General features: G+C 33.2%; 2 protein-coding genes across 3 annotated transcripts in view; one reads left to right on the forward strand and one right to left on the reverse strand.

The window, feature by feature from the left end:
* Positions 1-4,769, forward strand: part of LOC126774674 (organic cation transporter 1-like) — a 32,449-nt gene extending 27,680 nt beyond the window's left edge. Inside the window, exons 8-10 of the mRNA XM_050496208.1 lie at positions 437-711; positions 3,438-3,565; positions 4,663-4,769. Coding sequence (XP_050352165.1) covers positions 437-711; positions 3,438-3,565; positions 4,663-4,706 — 447 coding nt within the window. The 3' untranslated portion in view covers positions 4,707-4,769. The remainder of the gene's footprint in view (positions 1-436; positions 712-3,437; positions 3,566-4,662) is intronic.
* LOC126774681 (hemicentin-2-like) overlaps positions 1-15,145 on the reverse strand; it is a 319,165-nt gene that overhangs the window by 232,715 nt on the left and 71,305 nt on the right. The window lies entirely within an intron of this gene.

Here is a 15,145-nt window from a genome sequence, read left to right on the forward strand (position 1 = left end):
TTATTTACTGGTAGTAGAGCTTTGTGCAAGCTCGTCTGGGTAGGTACCACCTACCCATCAGATATTCTACCGCAAAACAGCAGTACTTGGTATTGTTTTGTTCCGGTTTTGAAGGGTGAGTGAGCTAGTGTAATTACAGGCACAAGGGACATAACATCTTAGTTCCCAAGGTTGGTGGCGCATTGGTGATGTAAGCGATGGTTAACATTTCTTACAATGCCAACTTCTATGGTCGTTGGTGACCACTTACCATCAGGTGGCCAATAACGCAAGAGTATTTGCAGAAATAAAAAAAATCATTTTATTTCTGCAAATACTCTTGCGTTATTGTTTTTTTATATTATAATATTATCATATGAAGTTTGAAGATACTTGTACTACCAAACATTATGGCGACATAATTGTACAATTGCGTAATACATTGCTCCTTTTTCAGAAAATAAGTGGAACTGAAACGTACATAAACAGCATTATAATGGGGTCAATATGCATCGTCCCTTATGTTATCGGTGGTGTATTAGTTAATAAAGTCGGGAAAAAAAACTTATTCATAGTGTGCGGAATACTGTGTGTAGCAACTACAATTGGACTTAGATGGGCGAACTCGAAAATTGCAATAGTAGCATTATTTTCAACTATAACAGCGCTTGGTCAAATCGAATTGAGTCTTAACCAATTTATGGTCATAGATCAATTCCCAACCACAACAAGGTTAGTATAATTCTAAATCTCGCTTTTTATTTTTTTTTCATTTTAAAATTGGAAGGTGGACAGGCGTCCTTCCTGATAGTAACCGGTCAGAATAATAAACACTGGCGCTGAAAGAAATATTAACCATTCCTAACATCGTCAATGGTACTAATCTTGGAAACTAAGCTGTAATAATCTCTTGTACCTATAGTTACACAGACTCAATAGTAAGAATTGCTGTTTGGCGGTTGAATATGTCATAAGCGGGTTGTACATACCCAGAAAGGCTTGCACAAAATTCTGCTACTAAGTACAATTACTTATCCAATAGATAGAAAGCCGAGGCGGCTGAGTGTTGTTAGCAAACGTTAATCGTAACCAATGATTTTGCGTGTAAACTCAGGGGAGCACCACTTTTCATGTGCTAAATTAGTGCTAATAATAATTCATCATCTTATCATCATCTCGTGCTTGGCGGCTATCCTTAGCCTAAACATCGTAAGAAAACGTACATATGCCGGATTAAAATGTGCCACAATTTGCCTGTCGAAATATCAAATTATTTTTATACAGTTAAGAGATAAAATAATCTATCTATATGTGTATGTATGTAGTAACGAGTAGTATATATATATATATATATATATATATATATATATATATATATATATATATATATATATATGTATATATTTTGTTTATATTTTACCCATCACTGTTAATTTGTACCCAAAATACAGACACGTCTTTCGATAATCCCATGAAAAAACTCAGATTAAAATATACGTTGTCCCGTCTAATAAGTTATAATAAATCGCTACTTAAAAAAAATGTACTACTTGCTAGAACATGGACAAAACATAAAAAATTTCCATCATTATTCATTACGTAGACACAACTAAATACCCATTAAACTTACGTTAAATGTCATGATAGCAACAGATAATGTTATTTGCTACAAATGTTCTTTAAATTCAAAGAAAATCGTAATTTCTCATTGTCTCCTTCAATTCGAGGGAACGTTTGCTTGAATTTAGGGGAAATTCTAAATTGTATACTTTTACAAAAGCCGAGACGATGAACAGTTAGAAACGTTGGATGTAGTTTCAAACCCGAGGAGGCACCAATGAGTTTTTATGTTTGTGTGTGTAAAAGTAATTTGCGACAACTTTTGTTTTTATATATTTAATTTTATTTTAAAGTTATATTTCAAATTTTATTAACTATATTATTTAATGTAGTCATTGAATTTACCATAAAAACAGCAATACTTGATATTGTTGTGTTCCGGTTTGAAGGGTGAGTGAGCCAGTGTAATTACAGGCACAAGGGACATAAAATCTTAGTTCCCAAGGTTGGTGGCGCATTGGATATGTAAGCAATGGTTGACATTTCTTACAATGCCAATGTCTAAGAGCGTTGGTGACCACTTACCATCAGGTGGCCCATATGCTCGTCCGCCTTCCTATTCTATAAAAAAAAAAAAAAAAGCAAAATAATCGCTTTAATTTTTTTATATAAAATTAAATTAATTATTTCAATACACGATACTAAAATGAATATTATATTCATAATATATAGCCTTAACATTATAGTATATATGATGAATCATCCCCTTTATAATGATAAAAGTCCTAGTCTCCCTGAAATATGACAAATATTCCTCAATGAATAACGTATGTTATACAGGAGTAATAAATAATAGTGTTGAATAACTTGCGTTTAATTTAGTAGTAAAACTATAAAGACAAACAACTCAATTTATACCATCGTCTGTATATAAATAAACCATAAGATGAACACCTTTAATTTATGACTCTGAAAGCGTCGACGATTATTATCACTATGATTAATTGTGTAGTAAAATTAGCTATTAATAAGCGTTGTAGGAGAAATATTGTTCTATATTGTGTAACATTATCATGTACATTATTAAACTTTGCACGGTAAAATTAGTTGCGTAATTGATTTAGTGGTATATAATATAGTAGTTGAAACATTATTGAATAATTACTTTACAATATTAAGTACAGTAACAATAACAGCCTCTTAATGTCCCACTGCTGGACTAAGGCCTCCTCTCCCTTTTGAGGAGAAGGTTTAGAGCTTATTCCACCACGCTGCTCCAATGCGGGTTGGTAGCTCCAAACCTTCTCCTCAAAAGGGAGAGGAGGCCTTTGCCCAGCAGTGGGACATTAACAGGCTGTTACTGTACTGTATATTAGACAGTTTTTTTTTCATATATAACACGTCAATCCATTAAAAAAAATCTTTATTACTAAGGACATTTTATTTAGATAAAATTATTTTTACAGTTTGTTTTTTGGTTGCATAGTTTAGGAGATAATTTAAAATATCAAATACGCGAGACAAATTTATTAATGTTCGGCCAATCGATCACAAGTAAAAATGTTTGCCGCCCAACGAAGTTGGCATGAGTCAGCTAGTCTATTTATATAATTTATAAATATCTTAGTATAGGCGAGCAAATAACAAATATTTATGTCAAACAAGGCGAGCAAATAATAAATATGTTTGTCAAATAGATCTCTGAAGGGTTCAAAATTGTGTTCAAAATTTAAATATCTAATGAATTATAATTATGACATAATATTATAAGACAAAATAAATATATTATGACTCAATCCATCTTAGTAGATCGTACAAGGCAATTATAAAGAGATACCGTCTCCCTGAAGTTAAAAGATGTGGTCTTCTGGTTGGTGGTAACTTGATTTATTTTTCAGGTCTTTAGCCATCGGGTTGGTCATGACGATTGGTCGTACTGGGTCTTTGGTTGGTAACGTCATATTTCCTGTGTTATTGAATATTGGCTGCGTCGTACCTTTCTTTACTATGGCGGGAACTATGACAAGTGAGTAACTTATTTTATTATATACATTTTTTTAAATAATGAACATTGGTATTGTAAGAAATGTTAACCGTCGCTTACATCACCAATGCGCCAACAACCTTGGGAACTAAGATGTTGTGTCCCTTGTGCCTGTAATTATACTGGCTTACTCACCCTTCAAACCGGAACAAAACAATAACAAGTACTGCTGTTTTGCAGTAGAATCTGATGAGTATGTGTTACTTACCCAGACTAGATTGCACAAACCCTTTTTACCAGTAAAAACCTGTGTGTGTTTTGTAGTAGGCATATGGACCCTAGTGGTACTAGGGTCTACCATGAAGCATAATCACAGGCCCATTTTCATATATGCACACTTTTTCCATTATTTTTTTATATACAAATGGCAATAAATAATTGTTTATTAAATATAATTATAATTAGAAAATTAAAGGTATTATTTTGTGGTCTTGCAAGTAGGAAGCACCATTGAGGCTTTTATGTGGTTATGTTCATAATTTGCAAATCTCGTGCTTGGTAGTTCAATTATAGAAAATATCTTGAAATCTGCAAATATGAAAATTTGAGATGTAATGAACTTAAGATGCTAAGTGTCATTTTTGCATGTCGTGGTTACCCATAATATGGCAACTTTTACTCTTAGACCTATTAGTTTGTAAACTTCAAAGCCATTATTAGACCTTAGTTTATTATGAAGAACATTTTACTACGTACTTTTTTATGAAATATGTAGGTGGGCTGGCAAATGGGCCATCTGATAGTGAGTGGTCACTACTATCCATTGAAATGGCGATGTAAGAAAAATTAACCATTCCAAAACTTTTTTTGTTTAATAGGTAGGCGGACGATCCCATGAGCTACTTGATGGTAAGTGGTCACCAACGCTCATAGACGTTGGCAATGTAAATGTTAACCATCGCTTACATCGCTAATGCGCTACCAACTTTGAGAATTAAGATGTTATATCCCTTGCCAGTGTAACTACAGTTACACTAGCCTGCTTACCTTTCACCACACAACAATATTTAATATTGTTGTTTGGTGGTAGAATAATTAAATTATTATTAATCTTTATTAATATGTCTGTTATTTTTCAGTCGTTACTTTAATGAGCTTCGTGATACCAACTAAGAAAAAATAAGTATTTGGTGCAGATGTTTGTAAATATGTAGTTAATTCATAAATAAATTAAAACATTTTTTAATTATGGGTTATTATTTTACACTCCTTGAAAATACTACGAAGGCAACTGGAGTTGTTATCTATTTATACTAATTGTAAGTAGCTTTGTCTGTCTGTCTGACTATTACGGCGGAAAATTTATCCTGCCAACCCCTCGAACAGGCGAGCGAAGCTGCTGGTAAAAACGTATAGCTTATATATTTTCACTTTTGTAGGCTAAAAAATGGAAATTAAAAATCAAGGTAGACCGATTCGAGTTCCCTGTCAGTTTTGCTCGGTACACATATATATACATGAAATTATATTATATCATTAAATGTTTTTATATAGTTTTTTTTATATATATAACAAATAAGCCTTAAATAAATACAAATAAAAATTAAGAATAGTTACTGTATGTAGTCTAAATAACTCTGGATAGATTCACGGTGATGGCGCAGTGGTTAGAATACGTAAATCTTAACCAATTATTCGGAGTTCAAACTTGGGCAAGCCATTGATTTTTCATGTGTGGTTATGAAAAAATATTGTGAGGAAACCGGATGAAAATCGGCCATTTGCATCAATTGACCCGCATCGGAGCAGCGTGGTGGATTAAGCTAAAAGGATTTCCAAAAGGAGATGAGCTAATCATCAGTGTGATATGTACAGTCTGTTACTTTATTTATTTTAATTATTTACGGATCTAAAAGTCGTTATTATTATTTATATGTCGAGCTTTGTCAAAGTACTGATGGTAGAGCTTTGTGCAAGCTCGTCTGGGTAGTTACCTCATCAGATATTCTACCGCAAAACAGCAGTACTTGGTAGTGTTGTGTTCCGGTTTTAAGGGTGAGTGAGCCAGTGTAATTACAGGCACAAGGGACATAACATCTTCGTTCCCAAGGTTGGTGGTGCATTGGTGATGTAAGCGATGGTTAATATTTCTTACAATGTCAATGTCTAAGGGCGTTTAGTGACCACTTACCATCAGGTGGCCCATATGCTCGTCCGCCTTCCTATTCTATAAAAAAGTAGAACTTGATTATATCCTCAACAATTCGTATAAAAAAACACAAAGAAATAACCAAAATTGAGCTTAGTGCCATTTAATCTGCGCACTTTGCCCCTTCAATCATTATATATTATTATATTAGCATGTTTTTATTTAATATAACTGATAAATCGAATTGAATAAAATTTAATTAGAAGTATTTTTTTTAAATGAGCCGGCATTAATCGGCTTATAGTCAGCGTCGTCATTCATGACATTTTCAACCTATGTAAAGCTAAGCACAAACAAAAAAACTGAACACACACACACACATATATATATATGTAACTTACTACTCATATGGACTTTCTAATATAGAGACAATCTTTAATAGAGAATTAATTAAAATAAAAACGAACGTAATTTATGTATATTAGACATATATAAAATAAAACAAGTAAAAATAAAAATCTACCATTGTTTTTACCAGACGTATCCGAAATTTTTATTATGATACCTCATTTATTTCCCCCAAAACAATTAATCAATTAATAATTATCAAAGTTGTCCAAAGTTAAAAATGCAACAATATACTAGTTCATAAGTCTTAATAGGTTAGAAAAACTTAATCGTGTTTAAACCTCCTATCGAATACTAACTAAAGGCAACGAAATTTCTTAAAATTCCCCATAAAATTAAGAAGAACAGAAAGAATACTTAAACTGAACAAGTTTAGCGTAAGCCTTTTCCATGTACAGGCGATTTCATTAAGAGAAACTAAAGTTACTCTACCATTCAGAAAGGCACTTTGAAACAATAAACTTCAAACTATATTCTTAAAGAAATTGGATCTCCGTGACCCTTGTACACTCCCACACAACGTTTAATTTCAAACCAGTGGTTTTTATTTGTATTGGTATAAGGTTCAAAATACGTAAATATATCCGTCCTTTGCTCACCCTAACTAAACTCGACCGTGATTATTTATTTATCAAAGCAGAATTCTGTTGACTCTAACTCAACCTTTGAGTCTATGTTTGGACTTTCAACTTTGCCTTTAAGATGAATAATGAGGCGTGATGTAGTTGATACAGTTTTAAGATACATTATAGTTTATTGATTGATATTCTTGAATAATATAAGTAACGTAAATCAACGAAGTGAGAACTAAGAAGTTATGTGTCTTGTGTTTTTAATTATACTGGCTCACTCACTATGCAAGCTAGAATACACTAAGAAGTGCTGTGTGCTTAACCCAGACAGATTTGCACAAAGCTTTCCTCTAAATATTCGAGAGATAGAGAGTATAAATTATTAGTAACAGCTCTTGAATTTAATATATTTCCGACATAATATTGTAAAATAATATGTTCTTTTGTTATTTTAGTTAGTTAGCTTTTAGAATATGCGTGAAATATTCGTCAATATATCACCTTATAAGTGCGATGAATTATTTCTTAATATAATTCACGATATACAAATGCGACCGCTGCTACTAAATTTAGTGAATTAATCTCACCGTGTGTGGACGTTTTTGGGTCATATCGAATCTTATTGATATAAAATCTTACTGTTTAAATCTTTTTGGTATTATGTGATATTCTATTTATAACAAAATATATTTGAAAATGTCTAAATAGAACTAAGTATAAGTATATAATAGCTTATTTTTACCTTACCTTTAATAGTTTTCTTAAAAAGTAACTTATAAACTTAAAAAGTAACAATAAAAATCAAAAGTACAAATAAAAACCACATAAAAAATCTAATTTACAATATACAATTTAAAAAAAACATATGTTCAGCTATATAACTTTATATAAAGCTACTAACAGCGGTAAATAAAGATATGAATCAAATTTTCTTTCAATATATGATCGTATGTATGTATAAGTTATTGTTAAGCCAAGCTATTCTAAAGCCTCGCTGTCACAAAACCAATTGTATTCCTCGTAGGTGAATTGCCGTCTTTAAATGCTTTTTGCGTATATAATAAGATCATAATATAAAGGCTAAGCCGCATTATATTGGGTTATGTTTCAAGTAAGCCTATATAATATTCTATTACATATAGTATATATATGTCGTGGAAAAACAATATTTTTAATTAAAAGTAGCTGAATTGACTATCGTAGTAACGGGTAAACGCGGTGACTTCTTTCGTTGTTGAAGTCACGTGGACAGAGTCGTGTTGGGGAGTGGGGTGACTGTTTATTAAAACACTTGCATTCGAGAAATGGAGACTTGCGTTTGAGAAACCGACCAGTCTACACCTCCAAGGCGGTTTACCTATTTAGTACCTAATTATACTTGTGTATTGTGATCTGTAACAATAAATCCTTGTTATACCTACATTAAGTTATTATTGATACAATATCGTGATGGACCCCGTACCACCAAATTTAGAAGAAGACAGCTCTATCGCTCAGCCGTCGCTGCCGCCGACATCAGAAGTGGGATCTGAATTCCACTGGCGCACAATGTTCGCGATTCAGCAGAGAAATAGAGCAACCAGATGCTGATCCACGTGCTTGGTGTGCTACGATTGATATTTGCGTTAATGAACGTCCACTGGAAGGTGTATCGCTCATCATAGCTCTCAGTAAGGCACTGAAGGGCAGTGTCTTGTCGTGGATGTAACAAATCTCCCATGCGGCATATGCAAGCCGTGTGATGACGTCACTGTTGACTAGATGGAAGGATTTAAGTCACGAAGAAATCGCTATGTCATATGTGTTGGCCCATATTGCCCAGTTCGATTCGCGTCTGTATTGCTTAGCATTTACAAGACAAATTACGACATGTAAGAAATTACGACAAGAAGTGATGATGATTTGTGGTAACGTATTATACGATGAAAAAGATCTGGTGAGTACGTTCTAATTTGTTTAAAATCGATAGACTGTGTCTACCATGTATTGTACTTTATAAGTTTCTTAGTAACTTTAAAATTTAGCTTGTGCCTACGTTGCTATAATATCTTTATTTACTCTGCTTTTGATATTTAATTAACATTGATTTTACGCAATAATAGCTAACTATGTGTCGTACTTTATAAGTTTATTAGTAACTTTACAATTTAGGTTGTACCTTCTTCATTTACCTACCCTGCTTTGGATTAGTATTAATTAACAGTGATCTTGTGCAATGATAACTAAGAAAATTGCCTAATAACGGTCTCATGACCGTGCCTCACGTTCCAGAAATCGATTAACGTCGTTGAAAGAATAAACCGTTCACCTCCACGAGGGAAGCTGCCGCAGACCGCGGTTTGTGATCGTGACTTTGGTGGAGCATCGGGACTCTACGGCATTATCTTCACCAAGGCGTTTCGTGAGTGCCACCACGAACCACGGTGCTGATGCGACCGATCGTATCATTAATGCGATACAATCTATCAATACTACGGTGAGATCCAACCAATTTTCCAATACCAATTTCGATCCTAGCATTAATATTTGATGCGAGGAGGTAGGTTGACTCTCTTGAAGGAACATAGAAAAGAGTGCGAGTTACGACAAAATTAGATTTGATAAAAATAAGGCTAAAATTGTAAAGTTTGACATTGGTGACTTGGTCTTAATTCAAAACGAAGAGAGAAATCAAACTAAGCTAGATCCTAAATACAAAGGACCGTTTAAAGTTGTGGAATTGCTTGAAGGTGATCGCTATCTGTTAAAACAGTTGTCTGGTAATAGAACCTATAAATATGCTCACGATCGTTTACGAAAGATTCCTCATACTGATATACCGGCTGAGTTAGATTTGTTTAATGTGGATGATGGTGATGCGGGAACCGCCACCAGTAAATAGAGCACATACCATGGCTATTTGGTCGCACTGCACGCACTAGTCTGTAGTCGTAACTGCAACTCGCTCGGGTTGTTCAGGGCGCGATGAGCAGCTAGTGGTGTGGCGGGGACCCGGGTCTCGTAGGAGACTATTGTTGTGTCGGTCATGTATTGACCTGGGACTCGTAGAGTCTAGATGAAGAGTTGGTCGTATCACATGAGGTGATGACGATATGGGTGGCAATAGTAGTTGCCACTAGCTGCTGAGTCAGCCGGGCCATGAGCGTTGTATGTGATCTTACTGTATCAATAAAACTTTATTTTTTTGTTAATGACAGTTAGAGGAACCTTTCGTTGGTAGTTTTTTTTGTGGTGAATAAACAATGTAATTTCACGTTACGGTCAGGTTGGCCGAGATTTTAAAAATGCTTCAAATTTGATTGTCTTGTTACAGATAAACACGAGGGCGTGTAACTCGTCAGGCTGGCCGTGTCGTGGAAAAAAAATATTTTTAATTAAAAGTAGCTGAATTGACTATAGTAGTAACGGGTAAACGCGGTGACTTCTTTCGTTGTAGAAGTCACGTGGACAGAGTCGTGTTGGGGAGTGGGGTGACTGTTTATAAAAACACTTCCATTCGGGAAATGGAGACTTGCGTTTGAGAAACCGACCAGTCTACACCTCCAAGGCGAAACTGTCGGTTTACTTATTTAGTACCTAATTATACTTGTGTATTGTGATCTGTAACAATAAATCCTTGTTATACCTACATTAAGTTATTATTGATACAATATCGTGATGGACCCCGTACCACCAAATTTAGAAGAAGACAGCTCTATCGCTCAGCCGTCGCTGCCGCCGACATTATATATGTCGGCGGCAGCGACGGCTGAGCGATAGAGCTATAATAAAATATTACATAATATATTATTATTATTATATAATAAAGTATTCATAAAATAATTTTGTAATCCATACTAGCTTTGGATCATTTTTGGTCTTAAAAGCTTGAAGATAAAATATTTACTTTCTGATAAATATTTTGCACCAAACCTGAAAATAGATATAGAATTTTATACATAGAAAAGAGTGCCTACTTATTGGAATTTTTTCTCTAAAGTTTAGATGCCTAAGATTTCGCACGGATGTGATCGTTTACTTTCTGTTGCTTTTCGTACTAATATATACAATAATATTATGAACAAACTTAAAATTGATTTAAATATTATAAACAACGAAAATATTATTTACATTTATATTAAATTTGTAAATAGAACTCTTACTAATTTAATTAAACAGAATCAATATAATGAACAAATTACAATTTGACTTGAACAACTTGTAAAATGTTTCAACAAATTATTATTTCCAATATGGCTGTATTTGATAAAGCTCTTCTTAGTTAATTAGTAAGCTGTATTGATTTCAAATAACTTTTATATTTATTTTAAATTAAATAAGTATCTTGCTAAGTAATGTTCTTAAGTGTCTACTTACACGTATATATTTATATTATAAAAAACACATTGGTGGTTTATTTTAAAAATAATAATACCTATGCTAATAAGCGTCACTATATTTTACTGGTGGTAGGGCTTTGTGCAAGCTCGTCTGGGTAGGTACCACCCACTCATCAGATATTCTACCGCAAAACAGCAATACTTGATATTGTTGTGTTCCGGTTTGAAGGGTGAGTGAGCCAGTGTAATTACAGGCACAAGGGACATAAAATCTTAGTTCCCAAGGTTGGTGGCGCATTGGCTATAAGCGATGGTTGACATTTCTTACAATGCCAATGTCTAAGGGCGTTTGGTGACCACTTACCATCAGGTGGCCCATATGCTCGTCCTCCTTCCTATTCTATAAAAAAAAAAAAAAATATTTATAGAAGTATTAACATTTTGGTAATTAAGTAAAAAATATATGTGTACGTGTATGTTCGCATATTTGTGTGAATGTGTGTTGGCCAAAAATTGCTGGAATGTTATTTTATTATGGTTGTACATAATTGTTTTTGAGCATAGAGCGGGTTACGTATTTTGGGATTAAAATATTTTGAGGAAAGATAAAGTCGATATCAACGTCTAAATTTGAACTCTATGCAAGTGTGACCTTTAAAGCACTTTTAAATAGTAATTTTACAAGATAATATAATGTAAAGTTACGATTACTACCGGTTCGAAATGCTGATTATATCGAGAAAAAATCGAAAAGAAACAAAATATAACTCTTTTTAAAATATTTTTTTACTTTTGTTAAACGTTTAAACGTCAATTAATTAACCAAACGACTAGAGTCACACTTAAAACTATAATCACACTTGTGCGACCACGCTACTTGCAGCTATCTTACGACAAAATGATTCTTTTAGAAAATTCTATAATACCAAATGAGGTAATCATTCACACGAACAAATTAAGCCAGTCTTTAGTTGTAAGGCGTATCAATTATTGACTGAAATTTAAATCAAATTTATTATTAAAAGTCGAGATGGCCCAGTGGTAAGAACGCGTGAATCTTAACCGATGAACGTGGGTTCAAACCCGGGCAAGCACCTCTGAATTTTCATGTGCTTAATTTCTGTTTATAATTCATCTCGTGCTTTTCGGTGAAGGAAAACATCGTGAGGAAACCTGCATGTGTCTAATTTCATCGAAATTCTGCGTGGTGGAATAAGCTCCAAACCTTCTCCTCAAAAGGGAGAGGAGGCCTTAGCCCAGCAGTGGGACATTTACAGGCTGTTACTACTACTACTACTTATTATTATAATAGTTATTATATTGCTTGTTACTTGAACTAATTATTTTACTACTTCTTCTGACACATCCATAGAGCAATGCACTTCCTCTGGTCAACCTAACCGTTTATATATACCCAGATAGGCCCACCTGTACGGGTTCTAAGGACGAATTGTATGACATTTATAGTTTACGCCTCACTTAACAGCGTATATAATTGTGTTCCATTCTTTACATTTCATTAATACTGTGCTGACAAATCATTTACTTTTAATTAAACAAGAGTAAATATTAACAACACATTCGTTGAACCAATACAGAAATTGGGACCATAGATAATTAATTTCACAACGTTGAAACAATTGATTGAAATAAATATTTCACTATTAATACGAGTCTGTAGGTAATGAAATGCCATCGGTGAAAATAAGTAGGAGTTCATACCTATATTAAAGAATGGTTCCAGGTATCCTTGTAATTTGCCAGTGAAGTATTCAGTACCGCTTCCGAAATTAAACTATTAAAGACGTCACGGTACTTGCCATTTAACCGACCGACAAAAAGAGGATTTTTGTTCGACTGTATATATATATATATATAATGCTATTATTTATTAACGAAATTTTTTCGAACTAAATAGAATCATGAAGTAAGTGACAACACAAATTAAACACATGAATTAACAAACGACAATAAATTAAACCTAAATTACTAAGAGTGAGTCCAAACGAAATGAGTGACACTAACACAAAGTGTGCGTCAACAAAACCTTCAAAGTTAAATTGTATTATTCTCAAAGCAAAATAAACAATAAACGGCAACTTTCACATTTTATAGCATAAATTTTAACGTAACGAAATTAAAACATCATAAACATAAATGTCATTTTCATGTTGTTGTCTTACATGTTATTTAGTTGTGTTATATTACTGAAACATTTATAACAATTTCGCTAAAGTAGCAGCTTATGAATCATCCACAGCTGGGTTAAGGATTTCGATTGATTTCATCCACTTCGTCCATTGCAAGTTATCAGAATACTCAGAGTTTATTTTAATACATCTACATACTATCTGTATGAACCCGTGAACAACATTATATTGAAGATTTCGAGTTCAAACCAGGACAAGCAACATTGACATTACTAAGAAAAGGGCTTATTTACTTTAAAAGTAATCGTAATGTAAGTATATTATATCTAACATACAAATAAATTTACAGTTATCAAAGATTAGAAATATTAATATATGATTTAGTTGTTATTTGGACGAATTCGCATGAGAGCAGCGTCGTGATATAAGTCCCAAAAGTTCTTAAAACAAGAAGTAACCTTAGCCTAAAATTAAGTCATTTTTGCCAGCTGTTATTTTACTTTACTTTTCTTTAAATAATATATATATATATATTATTTAAAGAAATATTATTATATATATATATTTATAATTATATTTTAATATTAAAATTTATATATTAAACTTTTAATTCATCTAATAAAAAGTTTATAAATGAATAACTAATAACCGCGCAAGGGATTATATTAAGGGCACTTTTATAATACATTTTTCTAGAAATAATAAATGACATCAGTATTTGTTTTTGTATGATCTTTACATCTATTCTGGTTTTGAAAATTGTAGCAAATTTTTACAAGAAATTTTCCAAATAAGCCACGTGTACACTTTCATGCCAAGGTTCAACAAAGGCGCAAGAGATATAGTGTACAAACATAGGTGAACTCGCTGTTCCCGTAGTCCGAAGAGACGACCATATGACATGATCGGATAGAGACTAACGGCTGCCAAGTCCATGATTTCTAATGAGTAACAGCTTACTGAGAATTTTTTAAAAGAAAATTCCAATAACACTTTACTGTCATATCATGTCCCACCTTGCTTCTACTGCTAAGTTTGAAGACGAAAGCGTTCTATCAAAGCATTTTACCTGCCATTAAATATGGTGCTGAAACGGGTGTAATTATGGAAGTAATCCGCAAACTCAATATATAGCTTTTAAAATTTGCAGGCTGCAAGTGGGCTGGTCAGGTATATCTAAGGATCGATGATCGTTGTAGCAAACGAATCCTGCAGGGGAGACCGCATATTAACCAACAAAGCGTCGCCCTTCAGCTAGCTGAACCGATTACTTCAAGACATTAAATTGCCATTTTTTTCAGAATAATCATTTTATCCCAAACTATAGATCACATTTGGTCCTTAAGATGTTATGAAAAAATCACCCTGTAAAGTGTGAAATATATAGTCTTTTTTTAAGTATCAGCTAAATTAATACCTACCATTAATATTATACCCCTAATATTATAAATTTGAAAACTTGGATGCTTATTACGGAAATGCCCTGACCTAATACGTAGGCCTTCCTAACACCTGCCTCCCTCCTTTACAAGCTGGAAAAGATACAGGTGAAAGAAAGTTATCTATAATTATTCATTAAGGTCCTTTAATTTTATCAGTGCACTGACATTTTTTATAACGTAATTCGTCAAGTTACAAAATCGATTAAAACTCGTATCAACTCCCCTGAAGATGTTTAAAAGGATTTCAGTCAAGAGAAACGCAATGGTCATGTTCGTTTACGCCTAAAGTAAATAGACGTTGAAACAATTTATTTAAGCTATCATTAGTTAAACGAAAATACATTGTTTAATTAAATGACCCGAGTTCTAGTATTGAAATGTTAAAAAAACATTTAGCTAAGAACTAATATTTGTGAATATTTTGTATATACTCGTTCTTTTTTATATGCATATATATTATAGTATGACTTGCAAATAGGTCAGCTGATATTATGTGTTCACCACCGCCATCGTGTAAGAAAAATTACCCACCGTACAACACTAATGCGCCACCAACCTTGCGAACACGTGACTGTAGTTACA

This window comes from Nymphalis io, chromosome 17 (genome assembly GCF_905147045.1).
Source record: "Nymphalis io chromosome 17, ilAglIoxx1.1, whole genome shotgun sequence".
NCBI classification, from domain to species: Eukaryota; Metazoa; Arthropoda; class Insecta; order Lepidoptera; family Nymphalidae; genus Nymphalis; species Nymphalis io.